This window comes from Eutrigla gurnardus (assembly GCF_963514095.1).
Source record: "Eutrigla gurnardus genome assembly, chromosome: 7".
Taxonomy (NCBI): Eukaryota; Metazoa; Chordata; class Actinopteri; order Perciformes; family Triglidae; genus Eutrigla; species Eutrigla gurnardus.
This window is the reverse complement of record NC_139921.1, coordinates 19,458,730-19,486,596: the sequence shown is the minus strand read 5'-3', so window position 1 is coordinate 19,486,596 and position 27,867 is coordinate 19,458,730. Positions and strand designations below refer to the sequence as shown.

Below are 27,867 nucleotides of genomic sequence, written 5' to 3'. Positions count from 1 at the left end.
TACGGTGTTTGCATGGCCATATAGGCAACCACTAGAGGGAAGTGAGAGAATATGTGTGAGTAGAACAGACTCCAAGAAGAAGACGAGTGCGGTTCGGACAGCAGGGGGCGCCGTCGCTTATGAAAAGGAGGGAAGGTGCCGTGCTCTGCTTTCAGCGGCAGCAGAGCGGACGGGAAGCCCTCTCACGAACAAATGGCGTCCCTCCTCCAGTTTGGAGCAGCTGATTTCCCGACGAGCGCGGCAGCAGCGCGGAGGTAAACACGCCGCCCCCGGTTCTCCTCGCGACAACAACACGGGCCCCTCGACCCTCGCGCGCGAGACGGCAGGACGTCGCGCGCGCCCTCCAGTAATCGAGTTTCGCACGCTCTTCCGGCGTACACAGACACAACCTACTGTCAAGCTACACAGACGGGGACAGCGTCAGCTGCAGCTTGTGATCCCCCTCCTCCGGTTTTGCTTATTTATCTACGCCGCCGACGGCTGCTGGCGCGCGAGCGTTTTCACCGAGGGCCGGATCCCGGGCGCCGTGGGCGACAGTAGCGGGTCAAATGTTTCCACCCCGACGTCGAGAGTGACACGGAACGAACATGGGCATCACCCCTTCAGAGATAACCTCCTCCTCCTCCTCCACCACCACCACCACCACCTCCGCCTGACTGCTTTGGCCGCCTCTTCGCTAATCCAATTGAGGAGATCATCTTTTCAACCTTTTTCCTGAGGTGACATCATCAAGACGGCGCTCTCCCAGAAAGCCAGGTAAGCGTTTTTGCTCTTTTAATACAGCTTGACGTTAGCAAACCGGCTATAGGCTCTTCCTCAATTAGCCTGTAAACTGTTGTCGCATTTTATTCCCCCCTCGTTCTTATAATGCTCCACTTTCCCAAAAAAATGGGAACTCCTTGCTGGCCTATTTTGGAGTGACTAGATGACAGAGCAGTAGCTGCTCCAGAATATCATCAGTAAGGGTTGCTCTTTCTCTCTTTGTTTGTGTGTCCCCCCATACTGACACTTGTTAGGAGTTGCTGTCATTGTTCACCACGGCCTCAAGTCGCACTCATCTCCCATACAGCAGCTGCAGAGGGTTGCATCTGGAGCCCCGGGCATAACATGCCCAGGGTGGATGGCTCCACTGGAACGCTGAAAGGTCACTCAGTGTCCCGCTATGTCCATTTTAAGCCCCCCACCCCCAATCAGGGTGCCAGTCAGATTGTGGGCAAAGCCATGAAACCAGGCATGCCAGACAAACCTCTCCTACAGTCTGCTGACCAAGGCTGTCAGCTGTGTGTGTGTGTGTGGTGCATTACATTCATTTTGTAACGTCTGTACTACCTGGACATGGTGTTCTCATCTTCTTATCTCCTCTCAGCTCGTTTTTATCTTGTTTTTGTAGCCGAGGAAGCCAAAAATAGCAGCATCTCATAAGATGTTATGTCCATGAAACGATAGAGGTCAATATGTGGAGGAAAACTGGTTCACTTCAAGTGTCTGCTTTTGTCCCCGTGCCAGCTTGAAGTACGTTGCAACAACGTATGACGTTCAGCCTGTTACACCTTGTTTTTTAGAGGACTCAGTCTAACTATGACTTCTCTCCATTAGCAGATCTCCTGTCTTCAACACATCCTTTAGCAGAGCTCAGCATACCTGTTATAACATGTTGAAAAGGTGTGTAAAAACACTCTACGACCCCATTAAGTCACTGGGTTTAAGTAATTCAACCTTGTGAAAATCACTGCATTGTTTATTTGATGTGTAATTACTGTATTACTCGAATAAAAGCCATTTAAATGTGCGCATTGATATCAAATCACATCTACGTCCGAAGCTAAAAGCAGGTTATGGGTGCACTTGTTATTAATGGTCCAGTTTATGTAAGTGGCCCGGGTGGAGCTAGCCAACTGTTGAGCAGTGTCGGCACGAGCCTGAAATGTATTCAAGCCTGTGGTGTAACTTTCAGCCAATCGTTGACCTCCTTTATACTTTGGTTCCGCCGTCTGAGCTGTCAATCACGACAGAGGCAAGCGAGCCTGAATGCTATGAATGAAAACTAGTTTCCAGCTGGAATTTGAGCTAGAAGAAGGGTTGTAGCAACGATTTGAGTTTTAACTAACCTTGACAAACATTTTCTTACACTTGTTTATGGAATACGGATCAAACGTAAACAAACTATCAAAAAAATAAACATGGTAGGGGTTTATGTAAGCTAGCTGGCCGATGTCGATGGACAGTGACATGTAACACTAGTATGGTCCTTTAAGACCCCTCTCCTCGTGTGCTATTGATTCTCTCTCCAGTTTCACTCTTCTAGCCAGGAGCGACATACACAAACGCACACTTTCTCTCTCTCTCTCACACACGCACACACACACACACACATGCACACACATTTAAGGTACATTGTGTGTTCCACGTGGAATTTGACTGACATGCAAGCCATGTTGTCATGCACTTCTTCTTTTTTCCCCTCTCAGCAACAGCTCGTCCCGTCAGGGGAATAAATGCATCAAGCCGCTACTTCGCTGCTGCTGCTGCAGATTTGTTCAAAACAAGAGAACGCCGGTCGTGTACAAAACAGCAACACATTCCTCGGAGTGACCGGCGGCAAGTCGGCCCGTTCCCAGAGGGGAAGTGGAGATGAGTTTACTTAAGAGTGAGGAGGAATGAGGTTATGATGCCCAGAACTCGGCATGCCATTCCAGTCCAGAGGGAGGTGGGGTCAGTAACACACATGCGTGAATGTACAGGCGAAGTGGTGCTTTATATAGGCGAGAGAGGGGATGTGGGTTGTTTTGGTGCGCTGTGAAAGCCTCAAAAAGCGCAGGCCCTCTCTTGGTAATGTTTATCCAAGCCCTTCGCCGAGCCGGCTGACCTTGACATCGCCACGTATCGAACAATATCGCCGATGTGTTTTGAAATGGATCGTTGCTGATTATGTTGCCGTGTTTGCGATTACGTGGCGTTTTGGTAAACTGTCTGTAGCTGGGTTTGTTTTATATTGGGCTTTTTTTTCCGGCAATGTTTGCCACTGCAAAGCAAAGTCCCTGACAGATTTGTAGTTTTATAGTGGAAAATAACACAGCGGGGGGACTGGTAACTGGTAGCAATATTGTTGCCTATGAGTGTAAATACTTTACGGTGCTTGATTTGTGGGAGTCATTTTGCATTCCGTTGCAATCCCACAAAGTGTGTCTGGGAAATAAACAAGGAAGTGCTCCGGTTCGCCAGACCTGGAGAGGCCATTTGTCTGTTGTAAGAGTTATACCTCTTCGGTAGATCACACAGCAGCACCTAACAGTAAGACGATTAGTCAGCCCGAGACAGAGTTGATCTAGAAATGTGACACCCATTTTGCTTAATAGACTTAACCAGTAATTAAAACGCAAATTAGTGTCACTTCCTCGTGACGTAAGTCTTGTTAGAGCGGTTTGGCCCGAACTGGGGAGGGTCTTTGAGGGCAGGGCAACGCTGAATGTGAAATCCTCCGTGGTTAGGTAACTGGCATTTCTTCAGACACTGAGCCGTCTCCGATATACAGTACCCTGGTGTGTACTTGTTGAATCACCCCTTTTATCCTAGTAACATTTACACATCTCAATAAGTCATTTCAGTGTAATCTGACTCCGGGGGTTGTAGTCTGCCTTTTGTGCAGTCAGGGTTGCCAGGGATTATGCAACATCTTAAATGCCATTGCAGCAGGGTTTTTTTTTTTTTTTTTTTTTTTTTCAAAGCGAGTGTTCAGGGTGGCGCCAGCTCCCAGGTGTACTGTGTGTGCGTATACGTGCGCAGGTTTGTGTGTAAACCAGACAATGCAATCGCTTGATTTCCAAACGGCTCCAGAAAATGATGCTCATTCATTGCTAAAGAGAGCGCCTTAGCTGTGTGTGTGTGTCATGGCTCGTATCCAGCCAGTTAGGTGAGATGGGGGATTGTTATGAGAGCATTAGGCCGTGTGTGTGTGTGTATATGTGTGTGTGTGTGTGTGTATGTGTGTGTGTGTGTCGTGCTTCTCCCAGACGGCTGCTTGGCATTTTGAACTGCTCTCCGGGGCTCTGCTTTCCCCAGACAGGTCGGGTAAGTAAAGCGAGACACCGTTATGTAATGTAAGTGCGGTTTCTGCTGACCGTCGACGCTTTCCAAAATTCCCGGATTTCGGGAATGTGTAAATTGCACCAAGCCCTCGGGGGTCAAGCGAGTCTCCCACAAACGAGCATCGACTTTTTTAGAAAGGGGGGAAAAATTAAAGGTGAAGTTCATGTGAACATGCAGGTTTTATCTTATGAAACAGAAAGCATTTCCCACTCATATAGGCGGCCATACTGACTGTCTAGTGGCTTTCAAGCTGTGATACTTTAGTGCCGTCCACCCATACATACTGCCTGACTGCCTAATGAGGGCCACTTGGCTGTGGCAGATTTCACTGACTCCTGCAGAAAAAGGACTGAAAATAGACAATCATTATGTCAACACATTTCCAGTGCAGCTACAATGCAGTTTTATCGGATCAAGAGTAATCTTTATCTGTTTTTTCTTTCTAAAACATTTGCAGTTCCTATTTTGGCATCCGTACACACCGCATTGGGCTTCTTTCCAAAGTTACTCATTTCAGAAAAAAAGTCAAGAGGGAATGTGTTGTTGGAGGGGATAGTCGTTTTTTTCCCACCCACGGTAGCCTCAATAGACTAATAGGCCAATAACAAATGATGCTTAATTTTCATTAAAAGGGTACAAGTTGCACTTCAGCTCGACTGGGGAATAAGCCAAATCTTTTGCTCTTGCTGTGTCTATCTCTGTCGCTGAAACTTCCCCCACCTACACATTCAAAAACTGCACAATATACACGTCCGGGCTTGAACTCTGCTGCAAGACATCTTCTGAAATGTTGGAAAATCACTAACTGATGAAGAGGCAGATGAGTCAGGGAGTAGGCCGGGGATCTGGGAGTGCCGATGGTGAGGCCAGAAGCACTTTGGAAGGGTCTGACTAATACTTGGAACACAGCAACGGTCTAAGCACCGGGGACATTTCTTAACCTTCCAAGACTCGTTCACTTCCACTGAACAACAAGACTTAAAGTTGTAATCCATGAGATTTCTGTCTTGGCGGATTTGGCAGCACCAGTGGTTACCATGGTAACCGCAAGCAAGTTTTAACATGATAGCAAAGACTCCCGGAAGCTGCTACTTTTGTCAGCTATATAACTTCGGTTTCTCTTTTTACCCAGCAGGCAAACAAACTCTGACGTGTTAATAAAGAAGTCAGTCAACCCCAATCTGGTTAATGTTGTGCGTAGTTTTCTTCACAACAGCAGGGCACAGTGAAGTTGGTTACATTACTGGGGCAGTGTTGTAGCACTCTAGATCGGTCTCGGCCTCATGACCACGTTTAAAAGGTCGCCACCCGCCCGTGATCAGAATTGATCGCATTTTCACCCGGTTGACTCAGTGCAGCCCTGCCTTGATCTTGGCTTCGACCCAACCCCTCAAAGCTTCATTCTTGCCTTAATACACCCTGGTCCTTTTTTCATGACTTGATCTCTGTTTAGGTGGTCTTGACTACGACACCATACAATCCTAACAGCTCACTTCAACCGCTCCTCCTTCTTCCATTATTTATGTCGGGAAGATTGAAAACGATCTGCTATCCATAGAATGTAGAAAACACCCACTGTCTTGTTTTGTAGAGGCATTTTTGAGAACCAGTAATGGTTAGGGCTAATTATGGTGACAAATTAATTGTTTTCTCCACAATAAAAGCCATCACATGTTTGGTCATTTTAATGTGAAGCAGCAGCAGAAATGCTCCCAATAAAAGGGTGCTGGATTTAATCCCTCCTGGGTTAGCTAGGCAATCTAAATCCAATGGGGGAATGATGGGCCCTGCCATCACCAATAAAAGGGCTACACCAAGTAGAAGGATTATGAGACTACAGCTCTGTCAGGTAATCTGAAAAATAGTTTCCTCTGTAATTGTAACAATTTCCTCCTGTGTGTACAACTGTCTGATATCCCCGTAGTATGATCCATCATGTCCCAACCCTGACCAGGAGTGCCACACGTGTGGCAGCTTTTCCTACCTATATGTCCAGGGCTCCAGGTAAGGGTTGCGAGGTTGCCTTTGGCCATCAGTGGCACCAAAAGACAAAGAATTGGTCTGACAAAGAACCAGATGAATCTGAATGAAAAACGAAAGATTTTTGAAGTCTTGCGAGGCCAAGTATCCAGGCATATATTGAGCTGAACAAGGGAAATTACGCTGCAAAGCATGTACAACGTACACACGACATTTTTAAACTCATGTATAACTGCATAGTATCTGAATTACTCTAAATATAATTTCCATTTTAAAACTGCCTGTGGAGCCCTGCTATTTGAATATAAGCTATGAAGTATTAAATAAGACCATTCAGTGAACATATGAGTACATGAATGCAAGCGTTGCTCAGTCCTTTTGAAATGGTGGTGTACTTTCTCTTTTCCTCGCACTTAAATTCGCGCACAGAGAGACATCTGTCTTTGGAGTGTTTCCTCTCCTCACTTTTAGTGGGTTTACATCCTTTGTGCGTCTTGCAACAAACCCAACAACAGGACGCCAGCGCATTTCCTAAGATAGTTTTTGGCTTCCTCCCTCCCATTCTCCCGCAATGAGACTCGGAGTTCCCTTTTTACAAGGCAGCGGCTCGCTAAACGGCAAGAATGAGGGGTGGAGGGCCGAACAATGAGTGAGGGACAGAATGTGCTGTTGTGGTGAAGATTTGAGAGAATCCCTTTGTGGAATATGATATGTTGGGAGTGTCCATGGAGACTGAAGAGAGGTAGCAATAGAGGATGCCTGAGATCCTGGGATGACACTGTGCACTTTTGTTTTGTCCGCATTGCCCCAATTTACTGAAATTGCTTGTGAATTGTTCTGCCCACTGCTGGTGAGTGTCATCGTTGCCTGCAGATTAGGCTCTGAGTGCCTTTCTGTTGGAGTGGCTCTCTCCTCCCGCGACCATGAAAACTCAATTGTGCAGTGGAGTGACTGCAGCAGTCACACTCGTTAATTTGGTTCAAGCCATGTCACTTGTGAAGTGGGGTAAAATGGTATATATCACTCTTTACTTCCTGCCTGGTTAGGTGTAAACTGATAGAACTGATGAAGCAGTCTGTACGTCGCATGTGAAGATGTCAGTCAGTCTGCAAAGTCTCCTGCAAAGGCAATATTTGTGTTTTAAACATTTAAATCAGGTTATCTCAATTAAATTAGGGTAGGAATTTGTCACGAGTTGACTTTTTGAATTGCTGCGTGCAAGTGGTAGCATACTTAATAGTGGTGGAAAACCTCAGCAAATGTATTATTTATCCCCAAATATTGTGGCTCATATAATGAGGCCAGCAGCCATAAGGTCTCCTTTTTATTATTTCAGAAACGCTGCAGGCAGTGTGATTATGTGTCCACCGGTTGCGTCACATTCAACCAGCATGTGAATGCAGCCCTTATTTGTTGGTTTTCAGCCTCTGCCCTCGGTGGGCGTGACCTTATGTTTGTTCGCTGTGTTGGTGACAATTTCTTTGAAAAACGAAATAATAAAGAGCTGTCCGTTCATATCTATTCAGCCGCAATTAATAAACAACCAGGTGAGATTTTAGAAGTTGTTTTGGATGGGAATTCACAATGAATTTTAATGAGGCTTACTTCAAAGCTGAAACTGATTTTTTTTTTTTATTTTAAACCTGGCAGAAATTATTTTTCTTTATCAAAACTAAGCCAACAACATTAACCAACAAAATGTGAGTTTTTAAACGTTGCCAGATTGTATTTTGTAGGATTGTATTTTTGGATGGAAATCCAAGGAATTCTGGATGGATGGACTAAACTGTCTTTTAATGACCAACCGAAAATAACTTCACATGATAACAGGAATAAAAGGGAAGTGAAGTCCAAACAGCTGAGCCGAACGGCTTCGTGACATTTGAAAAATGTCTGAATGTCTGTGAAAGACGTTGCCTGTGTAAATACAGTGATTTTCAAGATTGTAAAAGAAAACAAAACATCCACATTAATGGCCTGAGAGTTTAATCAGATTATTCCCTGTAATCTGGTTATTGTGTGCATGCAAACGCATGGAGTGAAGCTGTAACGCAGTGAGTGACAACAGATTGCCTGCAAAGTCGACCCTTTGCTTGGGCTCTCTGCATCTGTCAATAGGAATAGGCTCAATGTGGCATGGCTGTCATCTTCACTTAGCTTCTGACACACTAACGTGTGCCTAGATGGCTTTTTGGAGGGGAGAGCGAGCCCGTCGTCACTGCTTAGGGCCTTGTTTTAAGCACTCGTGGAGTTGGCAATATGACCCCAATAAGGACGTTCTTAACTGTCTTATCTTCTTATGTGTTGCAGAGAACTGTGTGTTGTCACCCTTGTTCAGTACTGAACAATAAGACTTTGTGGTCAAGAACAGCCTCTTGCCTCAGCCTCGAGCATCTTGCTCTGTTCATCACCAGTGAGTCTGCTTTGTTTCTTGTGTAATCAGTGCAGCTGGGTGTGGCGTCTCGGTCCAGGTAGGTGTGGGAATAAACCCATTCCAGTGAAAGACAACATTCCACATTTTAATGGACGGGAGTGCACTTCTACACAGGGTGTGGAAAACTGGCCCTTTTTTATTTTTTTTTATTAGGATTTCACACGATTTCCTGCGTTGACCGTCTGTTTTTTCCTTCTCTCGCCCCGTTTCACTCTCTCTTGCATGATCACTGACATTTCCTTCCCCGTCTTCCTTCCTCCTTTTATTGTTATTTTTTTTACCCAACTCACTTGTCTATTATTCTTCTGCCTTTGTTTCTGTCTTTTGACTTTGGGCAACTTTAGGGTTTCTACAGCAGGGTGACATTAATGCTGCGAGACTCTTATCTCTGCTGACAGACAGGGGTTCCTGGTAAATGCTGCATGTGCTCGCAGAGTTTCCTCTGTTGACACAGTTGTAAACATAATGACCATTAAGCCAGTATAACTGATGAATTGACTGCATTTTTGGGGTATTTCTATGTCTGATAAGAGTGTAAACTAGTCCTTCAGGCCACACTGTACTTCTTTGTCTGATTGTAATAGTTTTTATGATGCATCATTTTTACATTTCTCATCCACTTATTGATAGAGAGTTTTAATAGACTTGCTAGATCAGAAGAAACAAATCTTGGATTAACACGAAAAAGAAGATTATTTAGCTGTCCCGTTTAGTCTTATCCTCGCTATCAGCAACTGAGGAAAGTAAATACGCTCTGCCCAGATAGGGAGGGTATTTAGCTTGCGTTGCAGCAGAAAAATGGCAACAGACCAAGTAGGCATGAGACTGTTTTTTTTTGCCCTACATACCCAGGCATGACCACCGTCAGCGTCTGTCTGGCCCACACAGCAAAACGGACTTTAGCTTGCTTGACACCACACACACACACACACACACACAGTGAATGTGTAACTCCTCAAGGCAAGGGTAAATCTAAGTGAGGTAGACCTCTTAGTGCCCCCCACCCCCTCCATGTCAAGGACAGATGGGGACTGTCCCCCCAACCGCTGTCCCTCACCAAAAGGCACGTCACCCTTCACATTCGGCGATTGAGCCGTCCAAAAATAAAGTCCTCATGTGTGCTCTTTGGGGCCCGAATGTTGGTCGACGGATTGGAAAATGTGGGTCATGGCTTTTTTGTGTCGTGTTATGATCTCCATCAACCTATGGCTCATGTACACCCGTGACCTACATTCTGCTTAGAAACATGTTAGAAATACACTGACGTGACGCTGGCATGATTTATCAATAGTGTTTTCCCATCAGGAGATGTTAGCAGTGATACATCATTGAGTTGTTGAGTAATTTGTGTTATTATTTATTGTTTGCTGATTCTTGCCTTAAAGTTACAGCTTGTTTTTTTGCATTTGCACGACTGTTTGGGAGAAAACATTTATTGCTGAATGAATAATGCAGAAGATGTCTATTACTATGCAGGTCGTGTATTTGGCCATAGGCAATGGGCTGTATACTATAAGGCTATATCTATATATATTTAAGGCTATTATATATGGGATTCCTTATGATTACATTATTCTGTATAGTTATTCTCCAGGTTGCCATCAAAAGGTAAATGGTTGCCTTTTATTTGGCCTCTTGACAGACTCTGCATTAACAGGGTCTACTCAAGGTTCACTGCAGTGCTCGCCGTGAGATGCGGAGGATTTAATACTAAGTGTTGTATGAAAGCTGGTGTCTAATGTAGGTGTAATTTGTACCTCGCATTGTGTACTTAATTACTTATGTTGTCAGCAGGAACAGCTCTGAGAAACAAATGCAACAGAAACTCTTCAATAACACACAGTGAAATAATACCAGCTGACAAAATAACTGGAACACCGTTAATCCAGTTCAGCATTTTCATTAATATCTAACAAACACAACAAAAGTTGGACATTCTAAATGATGGGGCAGCCTTTTATAGGCGTTTGTAGGATACAGCTCTTTTTGTCATTTTGAGTGAAGTGACGTTGCATTTTTTTGGCTTTAATATTCTTTCACTCAAAATTCAAGAAATCCAGTTAACGTTGAGTGTTTTGAGTTTTGTTCAGCCACTTGTTGAAGAACAGGCAGAGTGGAGCGAGAGTAGACATTTATATTGTGCTGACAAAGTGCTCAAATTATTTTCAAAATAAAGCTTTCATAGAGAGAGAATCTGAATTTGTAAGCTTTTGGGGATCAATTGACTGTTTATCACATGACAGAAACATTGTGTTCCTAATGCTACAGCGTATATACCCCTCCTAGAATCTAACGCCTATAGTCTGATGTTGACGTCTCCCATGGGAATATTTTCTTTGCTCTACAGTATGCCTTCTTTTTATGAAAGTACGTCAGCATGCACAAGAGCTTCACTGTGTGTGTTTTCTCTGTGATCTGTTTGTTCCGTTGCCCGGTAAGAGCTTTCACAACAAGGTGAGAAGAAGTCATCGCAGGCAGTAAAGAGGGAAAATGGAAGAAATTGTCGCTCCCCCTCCCCATCTCTCTTCTTCCTCGGTCTCCCTTTCGCTGCAGCAGTGGACACAGAGAGGATATGACATACATGAAACTTAAAGGCCCTACTAATTGGCCATGAAGAGCAGGGCTGGGCTGTTGAAGGAAGCAATGGCAGGAAGGAACAGGGGAGGGGAGAGCAGCAGACGGGCTGGATCATTAAGTGCTCATTACAGACCCTGAGCTCCCTCGGGGCTTTTGACCATGATTCCAGGTATAATGGAATGATTTTTGAGGTGAATGAAACGGCACGATTTGTGATTCTGTTGTTTGTGGAATGCAATTACAGCTGCAAGTCCAGTGAGACTATGATCGTAGCAGTATGCGAGACACAAATGTCGACGACGGTAAACTCGAGGTTGGATTAGATTTCGCCAGTCGGACGGGTTTGCTGGAGTCAGCTGGAGTCATATCATGCCTTTTACTGCATTCATTCTGCTGCAGCAAATTGCTACACAGTCGAACACCTACTGTACTGGCTCGTCCCCCGGACTTGGAGAACAGGATATTATACTTCTCTCAGCTGCAGCCCTGCCTTCGTCTCTAGCTGGCCTTCGGTTCCCATCCTTCATCGCACTCTCCGACGTGTCTATCTGGTTGATGGCATGTTCTTGTAAATCATTTTAAAGGACAGTTTTGTGCTGAAGGAATGTTCTGAGAAAGGGGGAAAAAAACTGTTCCCAGATCAGCTAACAGTTGTTAGCAGCTTTCTTTCACATCAGCCATAGGTGAGGTATATAAATAGAGTCTTATGCAATGCTGTGTGATGTGATATTATATAATTACACACAGTCAAAGCTGTCGGACCAGGTGAGAATGGAGATCTGGAAGATTGTCTCGCCCCCACTTATTCTCCTCTTTTCTCACGTCTTTCCCAGCATCCTCTCCTCTGAAGGAGCAAATCACAAGTGCACACACTGGTGCATTGAGAGCACTAGGATGAGTTTAGTTCCTTGTGAATGAAGCCGGCGTCGCTGTGTAGCGGGAGGGAGCCGCATCCATTTGAATGCAGAGCAGGGCTGCGTTTCTTGTCCGACACTGACAGAGATCAGCGAAAACACCAAAGGGTGTGGTATTAGATATCAGTCAAGTGTCGACCTCCTTTTGCATTTAAATGTAATAAAAATAGCAGTCAGTTGATCATTTTTGATTATTCTTTTTCAAAACAGTAATGGGAATTTTATCGGAAACTGACACCTTCAAATTGCTTGTTTAGAGTCAACAGTGCGAATTAAATATTCAATTTTGAATTGTATTTTTTTTTTTTTTAATCAAGCAAAGCTAATCAAATGGTTTCTTGTTTTGTTTTTTGATAAATGACTTCATGGATCATTAACCACTAAATAGGATAATAAACAAATGTTAACATTTGCTGTGATGATGAATCGGGCCTTGACCGTTGTTGGCTTACACAAACATTAACAAGAGATTGACCTACCGTATTATGCAATATGTGCACTTTACCCATCAGAGGCATGTGTGGATAAGTACTGCTCAGCACCGTTTCACATGTCTTTTGGAAAACGGCATGTTATCCGTAAATTCCATCAGACCTACAATGAAAATGAGGATGTATGAAAGCTGTGATGTAATGAGACGCCTCTGCTGTGTGTGTGTAAAGGTTGATCACTTGACTGATTTAGTGATGTGAGTTTTTGCCTAGTTTGCGTTTAAGATCATAATAAGCCTTTGGGTTTAGTGATAAAAATGTCTTGGTTATGGAGTCATTATGGCGTAAATGCCAGTGAAGCTATGAGCTTCAGACCGATGACTGACGCATGGCGACCACTGCTCGGAATAAATGTTTGACTTTTGACTCACTTCTGACTCGCGCTTTATTGATCCTCAGCTCTCTGGCCTGACCTTTCCAGACGTATAGTATTCTGGATGGCTATATTTGAAATGAGCACACACGGCACATGAGAGACCTATATGTCCCGTTGCTGGGAATATAACGTGTGTGTGTTTCTCAGTGATAATGGACCATCTCGTTAATAATGCAGCAGAGGAAAGGCACTGCACCACCTTTTCTCATGAAATCTCATTTTGCCTTTGTCGCACTCACTCTCTCCCTCCCTCCCTCCCTCTCCCCTCCTCAGGCATTCCTTCCAGAAACGATTTAATTCGTTCCCATCGACCCAATCAAGTCAGTATTGGAACAAACTAATATAAAGTCTGGTAGGAGAGAAACTGATTTGAATGTTAAAGCACAAACTGAAAGTCCATTAGTAAGTACAGTACAGTGCAAATGACTTTTTACCGGTTTATTTGCCGCGGGGCTAATGGAGTTCAGCAGCTTAGACACAGAGGCTCATTTCAGTTCGCCTGTCATATAAGTCATCAGCTGTACAGTTTTTAGACTATGTTTTAGTGTCTTGAAGGTTTTATGATTGACGCTCCCGGGAACTTGCGCCACTTTACCTAACAGACCTGCTCTAAAGCCGACATATACCGTTCATTTTCACTCAACTACGTAACTATGGCTCATTTCTAACTTTGATTTAATTACTTCAGTAGTAAAGTCGTCTTCACCCCTGCACGCTCCCCGGAGGGTCGTGTTTGTAAGTCCGCGACTCCACCTTGACAAATTGCCTTTTAAGTTTCCGTATATGAGCTCAGTGTCCGTATAATCGAGCTTCCTCGACACGCAGTGCTTTCTGGTCAGCGTGATGGATGGTGGATGGATGCATGGATGTCGGGTGATTTGAGTAAGGCGGACATGAGATGCATCTCATTTCATCTTGCTTTGCAATTTCCTCCTCGGTCTTCCTACTTGACACAATGAAAGGATGGGGGAAGTATGGAGGGAGTCTTGATTTTTATCAGATGGGACATTTTTCAAAGTCAAGCTTTATCTGAATAGATCACGTACTGCGAACAGGTACACACCTGTATTTTTTTTGTTTTTGTTATTTAAAAGAGCTTTTGTGCCTCTAGATCTAGGCCATAACTCAGACAATCTGAGTAACTTGAACTTGACATTTTGGGTAGACTTTGATGTATACTGCAACTTGACTGGTTGGTGGAAGAAAACAAACATGGGGCAGTAATCCTAGTTGTTTACTCAATATTAAAATTTAAAATTAGTCGAAATCATTGTATGTTGTATGAAATACAATATAATTATCATACACTTTTTAGACTTGGTAAACTAAGTAATACATGCCATCTGGTTTCTAAAACCCCTCACTTAACACACGTCCGTATATATTTGTCTAAATTATGAAAGAGGATAAAGATCTTCCTGCACCTACATTTCTGCTGCTATTTCTATTTCTATTTCTCTGCTCATAGTTTGACGAAACTCCAGTGACGTACAGTGATGCACCTCACCTCATCAGCTGCAGCATCCAATCAGAGATTTCCAAAGTGTCTGTCTAATAATAGACTTCCATGCATCCTCAATGAAGTCCCTTTTGGGAAACTTCCTCTTTCCTCTCTCCTTGAGCAGCCGGAAGAGAGGTGAGACGTTTTACTGATGGCACACCTCATCTCTTTCTGTGTTATGTGAGGACAAAAGAAATTAATAAAAAACAAAAAACAGAAGGAGACACTTGTTCTGACACGCCTTGCACCCAATCACATGACTCCCTGGATTTGCCTCATTACGACAACAGATTGGTTTGTTTCTATCATCTGTGTGTCATTCCCCGTCACCTGGCATCCTAATGATGGAGCTTTTTTCCCTGTCCTTAAAATATCCAATGTGTTGTTAAGGAGGGCGGTGTGATGTGATGTCATATCTCTCTCTCTCTACCCCCCTCTCTGGGCGGCACATGCATGCAGCACAAGAGTCCGTGGAGCGATCGCGTGAACTCTTCAACTCTTCCCCTCCCACTCGCTGTCCTCTCCTTCTACGTCTGCGAACGGGCAGCGGCGCATTGATGCACACTGTACCGCGGCCGGCGAAGGCGAACCCACAATCCCCCCCCCTGCCGCCCCCCGGTCTCCAAAATCCTCCTCCTCAGCCGGTTGCTAAGCAGCATGGGGAGAGCTCGACGGTGCTGTTGACGTCGTGTGTGTGCGCTACCACTTCCTATCAACAGCCAAGTGGGTGCTCTCAACTGCGGAGGGAAGGAGCGAGTGAGACGAGACGGTCTAAAATAACCTTTTTTTTTTTCTGACTCATGAAAAGACACACACAATGACGCACAATGAAGGGGGGGGAGAAAAGTATTATTTCATCCCAAGTGACAATTTCACCAGCAGCTGAGATGGCTGATAGCTGCGAGAGTTTCAGGAGCTTTTGAACATTTTTCTTTGCCAGAAAGCACAATGCCTAGAATAAAAATGAGCGGCTGAGAGCTGGTCCCATTCTGCATCCAGCAAGTCTGTGTTTTGCGATTACGAGCGTTATCCATTCCACTTAGCTCATGCTTTATTAACCCTCTTTGTTTTGCGTTCCAGCACTGTGGCGGTGAAGATGACCACGGCACGGTACCGTCCCACCTGGGAGCTGGCCATGGACCCCCTGGTCTCCTGTAAGCTGTGCCTTGGAGAGTTCCCCCTGGAGCAGATGACTACCATCACACAGTGCCAATGTGTCTTCTGTACACTGGTGAGCAGGACGCTCTGCAAACACCCATTGGCTGTCAGATCTTAAACAATATAATCGAGAGATGAGGAAACAATGTCCAAGAATGGGCACTAAAAATAGAAGCTACTACCTAGAAGGCAGTCTGGGCGGTGTCTGGTAATAACAAAGTTCAGTTTGCACAGTTTATTCGACAATATAAACATTTATCTCACTTTTTCTCACTGTATTTGTTACTGACATTCTTAAATATTTTACGAAAATAGAAAACAAAATACACAAACATAGAATAGAAGCTAATAAAATGCAAGTGCATGGTTTGTCTGTTAAATATACAGTCTGTATTCTGTTAGATTTTTCAGCTCTGTAAAGGATGATTTGTTTTATAAATGTAAATGTTTCCGATGGTGTCTCACTGGCTTGCCCCTAAAGAGCTAATATTAGAAGTAATATGCTTCAAATGCCACTTTGAAGTTTTATGTGCAGCAGAATGGATGAAAAGAAAGATTGTGCAACCTGTGAACACAACAGTGTTGTCACCTTATAAAGCATTCATTTGAAGTCGTGTCTGTTGACCCTGAATACAATATTCCCTCCTGTGAAAAGTCTGTTTTCCTCTTGTCTCCATCAACTCCTGAGGGAAATATCTGGTTCTTTCTGTTGAATGCTCAATTTTTCCTAACCCGCTAGCTTTTTTCCGAGGTGATAGCGATCTGAGGTCGGTGTTTGTTTACCAACTTTTTCTGATTTGTTTTTCCTTTTTTTCCCCCTATCTGACTGACTGGATATTGAACTGGGTCAATGTTATATTTGTATGTCTGTTTTTCCTCAGTGCCTGAAGCAGTATGTAGAACTCCTGATTAAAGAAGGCCTTGAAACTGCAATTAGCTGTCCAGATTCTGCCTGTCCCAAAAGAGGACACTTGCAGGAAAATGAGGTAATGTCCTGGACTCAATCACTGCAATGTGTTTTGTTTTTTTAATTTTCACACAGTGTTGTACAGAATTCTGCATCAAACTTGTACAACAGCGTACTGTTTGCCCGTATAAAACTTGAAGCGCATGTGCTTGAAATGACCAAAACAGCAGTGACATCATCTCTACAGGTCAATTGCTTTCCATGTCACAAGCCTCCTATCATGCTGCTCCATTTCCTCCCACATAAGTACAAGTTGCTACCACTCGGTTTAAACATGTACACCGCCTCAGAGCTTGAGCTCCACTCAAGATGACCACAGCGCTCCACCTGCCAGTGTGTTTATTCCATTTTAATGAGCAACTCGGGTCAATCTGAGGGCAACGCGCTCCTCAAGGCACTTTGGTTGATGGACTCTCTCACTTGGTCTCCGTGGCCCGTAGGCGCAGCATAGTTCAGCACGCCGCGGCCTTATGCTTCTAATCAATCAGCATCACTGGCGGTTAGCGGAACCCAGCTCCTCCTGCCACTCAGGCGCAGCCTGCCTTATCCCTGTCAGCTCTGACAGCTATGCCCTCACCTCATAATTGACTGCTCGTTTACAAAGCCAGAATGCTCATTTCGTTGCCCAATAAACGCGTGCATTTAACCTTGAGTGGGCCCGCGTATGCACCTTAAATTACATCAGAAAAGGCCTTATTGGTAAACGAGTAGCAAGTTCTGATCTCGTCATTGTTCTGGAAATGATATCTTCTTTTCTATAAATATGCACAATGACCTGCTTATTTCCCTCTCACGTCTCATCCTCTCTCTCCCTCTCCCTCTCCCCATAGATTGAGTGCATGGTGGCCACGGAGACGATGCAGAGATACAAGAAGCTACAGTTTGAAAGGGGTGAGTCGATGGCAAAGCAGGTACCTCCTGTTCTCCAAGGAGGTCGTAGTTTATTGTGACACACAACAAAAGGATGATGACAATCCTCCTGTCTTGAAACTGCTGCTCACTCTGTCTGGAATCAATCATTCACCCCCCGTGGACATTTTTTTTTGCTCTTGAATTACGGCATGGGGTTTCTGCAGAAAGCTACTAGAAGAAGATTCCAGCAATAATCTTTTCTCTTTTTTTTTCTCTATAAATTTCCACTGTCCACTGCTTCGGAATTAAGTGTTTCAATTTCGAGTCCTGACACCGAAAAATTATTAATTCAGCGGCATTCGTGCACCACAAATAATCACGGAGGCGAGGAATATTCTTGCGATAGGTGCTGGTGCCTAACACTGATTTGTACTGTAATATTCTGACTCAACCCCGTCATCCCCATCTAAGTGTTACACCAGCTCCCATCAAATATACATAAAAGGGAAAGCCTCCCAGACTTTGTTTAAAGAGATTCTAATGGGATTGGTTCTGCTCAAGACTCGTAAACTGTCTGCCTGACTCTGATGTGGGCAGGTCTCTTAGCAAAGCAAGATATTCTAGTTAAAATCCTTTTATCTCTGCTTCAGCGTGCAGCTATGTGTTCAGCATCGTCATTTTACACCCGTTTGTAGAATAAATGTTAACCCACTGATAAAAGGCTCGGATGTCATCGCTGGAATGATAATGCGCCCCGTCACTCCGCGGCGTCGATGCAGACATGCTAATCAGTAATGCGAGAGTTCCCTCCGCTGCCAGAGAAAGCAGCGATCAAGCCGTGCCATCACTCGCCCTGCAGGTCCTCCACCTACACGCAGGCACAAACTGTCCTCTGAACATGCAGATCTCATTCGCACAAATAAATGAACACAAAGATGACAAAAAAATAAATTAGATAGGGACACAGAGGGGACACAGTGAATGAATACAAAGCCTCAGAAATAGCTGTTGATGCTGCCTCCCTGGATAAGGGCAGTCAGCCATCTCATCAATGTCCCAGGCCAGTCAGGCAGAACAGTTGCTGTAACCATTCCATATTTCTCAGGCTGAGCCAAGAGTGCATGTGGAATGTGCGCTCAGTTCTTGGCAGAGAGGGCAAAGGGAAGGAAGTGGAGGGATGCGAGGGCAAGCGCGTTACGCTCTGAACTTGAGCAGGACCGGCGAACACAAAAAGCAGGTCTCATCCGCGCGTCTTCAAAGAGTTTGGAGGATTCAAGGAAACGGAGACAAAGAAATAAACACTTATATAAAAGCAGTTTTTCCAAGATACGCAGGCACCAAAATGAACCTTGAAAATTGTACATTATATAAATTATGTATGAGTAGGAAGCCTCTCACTGAATTGGTAAAAGGCTTCCCTACTTATACATGTGCACCGTGTTCTGGGTGTTACGTGCCGAGGTTTGGAGATGCCTCGGAAACCTCAGCCGCCACAACAACAGTAGATATGCTGCTAAAATATCATAAAATGAATAAGTAAACCACCACCTACCACAAATTGTCCCAATAAAAACAATCTCTTTGAGATATGGATGAACCAACCCGTCAAGAGAGCTACCCTCCGTGACTCTGGTTCTCGTTTTGTTCCATTAGAGGTGCTGCTGGACCCATGCCGGACGTGGTGCCCTTCCTCGACCTGCCAGGCCGTGTGCCAACTAAAGGAAGCCGATTCTCCTGCGCTGCCCCAGCTGGTCCAGTGCGCCGTATGTGCCCTCGAGTTCTGCTCGGCCTGCAAGGCCAACTGGCACCCTGGACAGGCCTGCCAGGAGAACAACCTGCCCATTACCTCCTTCCTGCCAGGAGAAAACAGGTACGATCCAATCAATGTTAATTATCAGATAAGATATTAGGATGTATGTGTCTGACCTCCTCACATCTTATATTCAGGGGTCCTGTTAATTGTTTCAGCATTAATTCCTTTCGTAACAGAAAATTCATCTTTTTTTTTTTTTGATAATTGAAAAAAGCCAAATATCTTTGGGTTTATGGAGCATAAATAGTTGGAGCCCTCGTATTAACTACCGCATACAAAATGTTATAAAATGAATGCTTGAAATCGAGCAATATACTGCTCATATAAATTAATTAATTGTTAAAGATAATGAGCCTATTTACAACAAAGAGCAACCGTGTGTTCTGAATGTGAGTGTTAATGGTTGTCTGTCTCTATTAGAGATGGGACGATATCGGATTTTATTGTAGATCTTGATAAAAACTATTTTGAATTTAAAAAGCTGTCTAGCTAGGATACAAATATATATATTTTTAATTGTATTTATCCTGCAGGGAGTTCTGATGATGTATGATTGTTCTTAGTCTTATCCGTGACACAATAAAAATGTGTTTATTGACAAAATGTAAACTGATTCCAGTATGTTTAAGTGCCCTTTTTAGAGTTCAAAGCATATTTTGCTGATTATCGGAATAACTTGAATCAAATGTTCATAGTTTCTATGTGTCCTGGCTTCACCCAACCTCAGCTGGGATCGGCTCCAGCAACCCTGAATAGGATGAGCATTTACAGAATGGTTAAAAGTGTTATACACCAGCAATATCAATTTCAGTTATCATTTCTAAATGAGCTCTTACTCCCACTCCAACCTTCACAAATATATGAATTGATCCCCTTTCGGCATGTTGTCACTGTAAGTGCTATGGAGTCTCTCCAGATGCAGTCCCTGGAAATGATTTTCACAGCAATCCATATGTCATATCCAGCTCACCTCACTGGAGTTCTGGACCACTTGTCAATATCCAGCCGGATTCACTCAGTGCTTCCCTAAGTACAGACTGACAGCTGTTTTGCAGCCACTACTGACAGCTGTTTTGCAGCCACTGCTCGTGTTGAGCATCCGCCAGAGCTCAGGCACAAATGAATAGGCAGATAGAAAAACAATTAGCTGAAACTGAGCTGCAGCAAAGCAGTCTGGGATGGGCTTATTACTTCTTTTAAGGATACGGGATCTGTCTGTGAGCTTAGAAGAGGGCCGCCTGGAGACATATGCAGCTGACCCGTTTCTTCCTGATATCCTCTTACTCTGGAAATGACATTAGCTCTGCAGAGGTATCCTCTACCTGCAACGGTTCAAGACCAAGCTCAAAGGCCACAGTGGGGGGGGGGGGAGGAGGATTAACCGGCCTGCTCTTAGTTGTAAAGAGCTTCTGCGTCTGAACTACACCTGTTCACTGTAGAACTGGATTCTGAGTCTTTTTTACCTTCACTAGAAGATGAATGGGCTTGTTAGTTGTCCTAGGATCCAGATTTCTGGAGTCGGCACTTTACTGACACAGGAGAAATGGATCCAGACACCGACAGGAGGGAAGAATAAGAGTGTTGGAGGCAGTTCGCCGCCTGTTAGTGAATGTTTGCCATCCACGGTTTCACACAGTCCTGTCACGACAAACAGTGTAAATATTCATCGCGTTAAACCAAATCCCATCCCCGACACTTTTTTTCGTAAAGTGAATGTTTTGAAAATTGAAAACTGAAATCACATCGGCTCTCGTCTTCCTTCCTCCTAGCTCTTTCTATAAGAACGAAGAGGACGACGCACCAATCAAGCGCTGTCCTAAATGTAAAGTGTACATCGAGAGGGATGAGGGCTGTGCACAGATGATGTGCAAGAACTGCAAACATGCCTTCTGCTGGTACTGTCTGGAGTCCCTGGATGTGAGTTGGCTTTTTCCTCGTTTGGTTGTTCCTTGATTTTCACAGCAATAGAGAGCAAATCATTTTCTCCCTCTAATGAATCTCCACAGTTTAATATTGCAATACCGTGTTTGCACATTGTGATAATCATGGACGTTGACATCATTTGTCTCCCAGTGACAAGCAATGGCTTTCATTATCAGGAAATTGTAGCTTAACCTTGGCCTTGATAAGAAACGGATGAGATATTTCTTTTTGTTTTTTCTAAAAAAATCGAGCTTAGATAAGGGTGACTTATGAGCCGCGGTGCCTTTTTATGTAATCTTAATTGTATGAGCTCAGGCAATTGTACTACACAGGGTCATTTGAAAAGCAATTTTCTCGGCGCAGCTGCTTGTGTCTTTCAGACCGCTAATGGTCACTCTTTTATCTGTGCTGTGTCCATGTGTCGGTTCGTGTGACAGGATGACTTCCTCCTGATCCACTATGACAAAGGGCCCTGTCGGAACAAACTGGGCCACTCCAGGGCGTCTGTTATCTGGCACAGAACACAGGTGAGAAGCCCATCTTCCCTCCACTGTCTCCCAAACACACACACACACACACACTCAGGGCTCCTACACTGCAGCATGTGGCCCTACACGTGCTCCCCTGGTTCTGCCTCTTTCTCTCTTTCTGGCTCACACACTCGCGTTCAGTGATGGACTAGCATTATCTTGACAGCACAATAGAAAAAGAACAGCTTGATCCGCGTGCAGTGACAAGTGCCTGGTGGTCAGTGTCCTGCTGTTTTCAACTAAGCCCATTATGTACACCTTTCACGAAGGGGGAAAAAAGAAAAAAAAAGGTTTATATAACCGAGGCCCTTCTTTACCGATCCGTTACTAAATGAAATGACGGATTACATATAGATGATTGGATGTGACGTGTAATTTCCCCACATGTGAAATGGTGGATTACACATGATCGGGATTAGAAATGTGTTTTAAGTCTCCGACTCTGTCTGTTGCCTCAGTTTTTCCTCTTCAGATTCTCTCCTTGGCTAAATAAATCTATTCGTGGGGCGGCGCGTCCCTTTTGTCCAACATGCTTGTTATTTTGTCAACATTAGCATACACACTAGCATCTGTTGCCCAGTGGGGCAGACTGAGTCATATGATTTACAGTTCAGCTGGTGGAAGCCAGCTATAGCTGCTCGCTGTACCTTTTGTCTCTCTCTCTCTCTCTTGCTTTCCTCATTTCACCCCCCCCCCCCCCCCCCCCTCGCTCCGTCACATCTAAAAAGCCTCCCTCATAAATACAACATGTACCAGGGAAAACCTCTCTCCCCGTCTGTAGCTGACGTCATGGGGTCCAGGTCCACCATCAGTTACAAGGATGGTTATGTCCTAAACCTGTAAGCTTCATCAGAGTCTGGGTGCTCAATACACTGCTTTCCTTTACAACACAGCCTGTATACGAACTGGAGGAGGCATAGTTAGCAATGTGTTCTTAAAAAACAGGCAGATGCAAGCGATGCCCCCAAAAGGTGTCTTTCTGAGCTCATAAGGGAGGAAAGCATTGCGCTATTATAAGTCACCATGGCATGTGACTGCATGTTATGTATTCCATTTTGTGGCTCTCACACCTGCTGGTGTCTGGCTCCCCCATGTGGTCATTTTTACTAACTTGCGGCGCTCACAACAGTAAAAGCCTTCACCTTGATAATGTTTGCATGGCTCAGAATGTTATTGATTTAATCTATGATAAGTTAATTATGTTAATGTTTGATCAGAGGGCCGTGTGTTCACTCCCCAAACAAATCAGCCATCAGCAGCTTTCCTGGCGTTGAGGCCAGGACAGCAAACCAGCGAACAATTATGTCAAAATATGTGGAAGATCTGTAGCAACACTCACAGCAACCATGGTAGATTTTAAGCTCTAACAGCAGATAAACACAGGGGTCGTGAAAACGTGCTACTCTCAATAGTCAATTAATAGTCACTAATACTGAATCCAGAAAATCTAAATGTAGTCCTCCCTAAGAACAGTGCAAAGCAACATTTCTTCTCAGTTCCTATAGTTTACAGGAGTTTTTTGGGGGGTTTTTTCCCCAAAAAGCTACATCATTGCACTAGAACAAATGAGTTTGTCCATCATTTCTGAAATGTTTGAGCACACCTATGCTTTCTATGTCCATGCAGCAACCAGTAGAATGTAAATGCATGCAAGCTGGAGGGAAGGTCTGTAGGGAGAGGATACATGATGTATATGTTGTTAATGTAAATCTGGAGTCATGGGAAAACAAAGGGATTTTGTAGGTAGTGACCGCCATCTGCAGGCCAACTTGTAATATTACATTTAATTGAAAAGATGTAAGTAACCTACCGACTCATCCCTAATGGTGTATCAGGGCTGTTTGTCATGGTGAAGTAATGCTGACACATTTTGATCTAATACTGCTACTGAATGCATAAAAGTGTATTAATTGATAAAAAGAATTTCGAAATAAAAGTGTATTTATTTCTAAAAAGAATTTCCAATGTCACCCTGCAGGTTGTGGGGATCTTTGCTGGCTTCGGCCTCCTCCTGCTGGTCGCCTCCCCCTTCCTCCTTCTGGCCACTCCCATCGTCCTCTGCTGCAAGTGCAAGTGCAGCAAAGGCGACGACGACCCCTTGCCAACCTAAACACGCCATTGGAGCTGAAGTGGAGCCCCACTTCATGGATGGGCCATGTTTTATTTCCTTTTCACCCCCCCTCCCCCCCTTTACGTTCTTCTCCTCCCACCAGCTTTGAGTGCTTAATTTCTTGGGGGGGCTGAGCCTGCACCAGCCCTGGCCGCTTCGGGGGGGGGGATCCATCGCTCTGCATGAGAGAGGCATGGTAGAAAAGCGACCCTGCGCCTTGGCCGGAAGAGAGGCGCTGGATCAAAAGGTCCGAGGAGGTCAGACGCTGTGTCCACGTGTTAAGACGTTGGTGGTTTGGGGGATGTGGAGGAACTCTTCGCCGCTTCAAGTGGTCGTTAGTGGTGGGTTACAGTGGTGTGGTATCTTGGAGGGTCCACTACAAAACAAAAGTCAAGAAATGCTTTTCTCTCATATGGACAACATAATGTAGGAGCCACCTTTTAGAAAGAACTTTTACTTTATCGCTCTGTTTTGTCCGGTTCGTCGTACGCAACAAAAGCTTCCCCCCCACCACCACCACCACCACCACCACCACCCACCATACTCGATGTAGCTCTGCAGATTCAGTCGGTAGCATTAGAGTTGCACCACGCATGTTTGGTGTTCACTCGATTTGCACACAGAACACGATTTCCGCGTCGTGTTCGTGACTGAGGTAGAGAAAAGGGAGGCTGTTGTCGGTCTCTGCTCAATGTACAGCACGTCCTCTTGATGATGTCAATGTTTTATAACCCGTTGCTTTTAATAGAACTGTGCTCAGAGTAGTGTCTGTGTTGTAATTTAAAGAGTGTTTTCCAAAGTAAGGTACACTTATTAAAGGGGATTGCCACTCAAATCTAAAAAAAATAAGCTTATTTTCCCGCAGTCGAGTGACAATGGAGATTAGGTTTGATCAATTTTCAGCTCATGTTTTTTATCGTTACCATCCCTCCAAATCCATCGTCTTTGACACACCTCCAGATATTATACATCTTTGAGAGAGCGTTTCCAAAGGATGTCACACCGATATTTAATGATCTTAGATCCAGAAACTTCCCAAATTGAGTGGCACTCCCCTTTAAGTTCAACATTAATGTAAAGTCTATTAGAGGACTTTGTATCCACATGTTGTGGAAGCATTTTAATACTACAGTAAACGAGATGTCACTCCTGCAGTTGTCAGTCCCCCCAAGTGCAGGTTTAGCCAAACAGAAATCAATAGCCTTAAATTGAGAATAGCCAAAATCAGGCATTTCCCCCTGTGCATTAAAACGAGTTAAATGTCCAAATAATCCCAGGGAAAGCATGTTTAACGCATTACAGTCGGTGAAGCCCTTTATATTCAAATGATTCAATGATGTCATCCATATGCCACACTGTTAATAACCATATTGTAAAAAAACAAAAAAACTACTGCCCTAAACTGATGTTTTGTGTGACCCAGGGCCCGTATTTCGTAAGCCTTTTTTGAGCGGGAGAGCTGCATCATCTCAAACCATCCAAGCTTCACTCATTTCAGATCTCCCACTCAAATACCTGCCCAAAAATTGCAAACTTGCATATGTTAGTGGTCCAAGTGTCAGTGTTTTTGTTTTGTTGGCAGTTAGACCTCCAACAACAAGCAGCTATTCCCCCCCCCCCCAAGGGGCATCAGAAAAGCTGATAGAGTAAATACAAAAGAATGTTCCGTGTTTGGGCACATGATTATGAAGCTGCTCTATACTATATCACTTTATCTATGCAAGTTTGTACGTTACCATTCTTAAAAAGGTTATGGATTGGTCAGAATCAACTGTATGTCATGAGTCAGCTTATCTCGCGAGAGCTGTAGAATGTCACCATATATCTATGTGCATATCATGGCTTTTATTTAATCAGGGAGGTTTTCAGAAGTGATTCATTTCCATTTTCACAACCATATGTTACAGTTATCCATCTGTCTTTCGGCTAAATTTAAAGTGTGTGAGCTTGAAAAGCGGGACAGAGTTTGGTCATTTCACATTTATCAATGTTTTCATTTCAGCTTCGCTGTCTATGTTGAGTTAGTAAAAGGCACAAAGGTGAAACCCCTTAGTTATAAACAAATGATTTAAGTATGTACGCCTATGTTCTGTCAAATTATTTTTGTATCCATGAATAGCCATTCTAATGTTTTGAAAAAGCCATTTCCTGCTTCTTGCTTTCTCCATAAGTCTGGTGGAGTTCACCAGTGTTTATGTAGCATTTCTTGAGAAGTGTGGCTACCAAAAAGATGATCAATATTCAACAACAGTAGCTAATCTGCAACTCACTCCCCTCCTCAGAAATTTAGCTTCCGACATCCAGTATGATGATCCTAATTATTGGTAGCCTTACATTTTGACTACCTGTAGCCTGTGTTGCTTTCACTGACCTCATCTACTGTATGATCATTTGATATCAAAGCCAGTCCAATTTTCTACTATTGAAGTTTGTTGCCCCCCCCCACCCCAAAAAAAACAAAGCTTTTGTTGTTTTTATGACAATCGTGCCAAGCAGATTTCCTGGAAGGGGTAAGGAAACAGAGCTGTCTACTGTGTGCATTTTGCCCATGTATTTGTAACATATTAACAGTTTTTACAGGGTGGAACACCATTTTAATGCTTCTTTATGTAAACGCTGCACTGTATATGGGTCTCATTGTTTTATTTCTTGATATGATAGTGATGTGTTCGGTGCCTGACGTGTTCAACGGAGGAGTTTAGCAGCTGAAATCTACATCTAGTCATATGAGGGATTGCTACTGTACTTTTTAAGGGGTTTCACAATTTTATTGCATCAGGCCTGTGATATCGCAATGGTAACAATTAATTTCAAATTATCAAAAAATATTCATTTAAACACAAAACTATCACCATCATCAAAGTCTTGAGCGGGCACAAGGTCAAATTAAAGTCAAACAATATCATGGCCACTTCCATTTTTTTTTCTTTTCTCACACCATTCTCCTTTATCTATGTTTGCTGGCACCACTGAACAGGTAGATACTGTATTATGCAACAAACATAAAAGGGCCAAACAGCAAACATTACAATCATGGCAGTGTCACAATGCATAATGTTTTCTACACTAGAGGCTTGTCAGGACTCAATATAAAGACCTATATAACCACGTAAGCGGATGAAGCATCAGCACAGGTGTTGGAATAACGACAGCTTGACCAAATTAAGGGCTTGCTTCTAAGATTTGGACCTTTTCATGAGAAGCAAGGTAGTTTTAAGTTTACTTTACAAAAGCTCAAGATCTACTTTCTTCCTAAGATCAGGTTTGGTTACGAGCAGCAATTTATATTTTATAACCAGATGTGTCGAGATGAAGCTGCATGATTTTTCTCTGACTTACATGTTAAATATTAGAATATTGTAGCCTCTAAAGATCTTTGGAATGGTAGCGTTGTCACTCTATCACTCACCTGTCTGGTTTTTATTTTTGTTTGGAAAAATATGTTTTGATGTTCTCCCATATGATATAAATGTTTTTTTTTAATACGCTTGTTTTCCATTTTTGTTTGTGGTATTTGCATTATCTGTTTTAAGAGTGGAATTCTTAAGGCCTGATTAGTCAATTAAATTTCAATGTTGTTAAAAGACATGACATCTGTATTAATAGATGGTAAACAATGTCAAGTTGATAAGTAATTGAAACTTGATTGACCTGGGTGATAAAAAGATTATACCATTGAAAATGGCATATTTGGAAAAGTTCTGTACAACTTAGACTCAGCATCTCAGTATATCTACAGTTCCACTAACACTGTGACACCAGGTATTAAAGGTTGTTGTTTTTTGTGATTCTTGTCTTCTTGTATTCATTCATTCACAGCAATGAGTTGATTTTTTGCATGTCTATGTTGTTGGGCAGCCCTATGGGGTAAAAAACAATCCATCACTGACACAGAGGCCTCAACACCACGCTGCTGCTGACAGGAGCTTCAAGCACTTCCCAGGACAGGGAGCTAGTAGAGAGGGAGATGTACAGGCAACAGACAAATGTTTGGTTGTGAAATGCCTCCATCTGGTGTTCAAACTGTATAGTTCTTTCAGTAAACAAAAGCCATCATAATAAGCCAAAGTCATACTACAGCATTTCGAAATTTCACGAAGAACTCAGTCACCAAAATTCATAAAATGTTGTAAAATCTGATTAAATGGTCATAAA

At 43.6% G+C, this 27,867-nt stretch overlaps 1 protein-coding gene across 1 annotated transcript; it reads left to right on the top strand.

Moving 5' to 3' along the window:
- The first annotated feature begins 182 nt into the window (after window positions 1-182).
- rnf144aa (ring finger protein 144aa) lies at window positions 183-27,500 on the top strand. Its single transcript, XM_084013502.1, has 8 exons — window positions 183-756; window positions 15,440-15,590; window positions 16,399-16,503; window positions 17,315-17,375; window positions 18,990-19,206; window positions 20,919-21,066; window positions 21,510-21,599; window positions 23,581-27,500. Exons 2-8 carry the CDS (start codon window positions 15,456-15,458, stop codon window positions 23,710-23,712), a joined length of 888 nt encoding a protein of 295 aa, XP_083869628.1. The 5' UTR covers window positions 183-756; window positions 15,440-15,455; the 3' UTR covers window positions 23,713-27,500.
- Window positions 27,501-27,867: the final 367 nt, after the last annotated feature.

Coding starts and splice junctions, on each gene's coding strand:
- rnf144aa (XM_084013502.1), top strand. CDS start 15,456: ATGACCACGGCACGGTACCGTCCCACCTGGGAGCTGGCCATGGACCCC. Junction 15,591..16,398: donor AATGTGTCTTCTGTACACTG/GTGAGCAGGACG, acceptor GTTTTTCCTCAG/TGCCTGAAGCAGTATGTAGA. Junction 19,207..20,918: donor TTCCTGCCAGGAGAAAACAG/GTACGATCCAAT, acceptor CCTTCCTCCTAG/CTCTTTCTATAAGAACGAAG.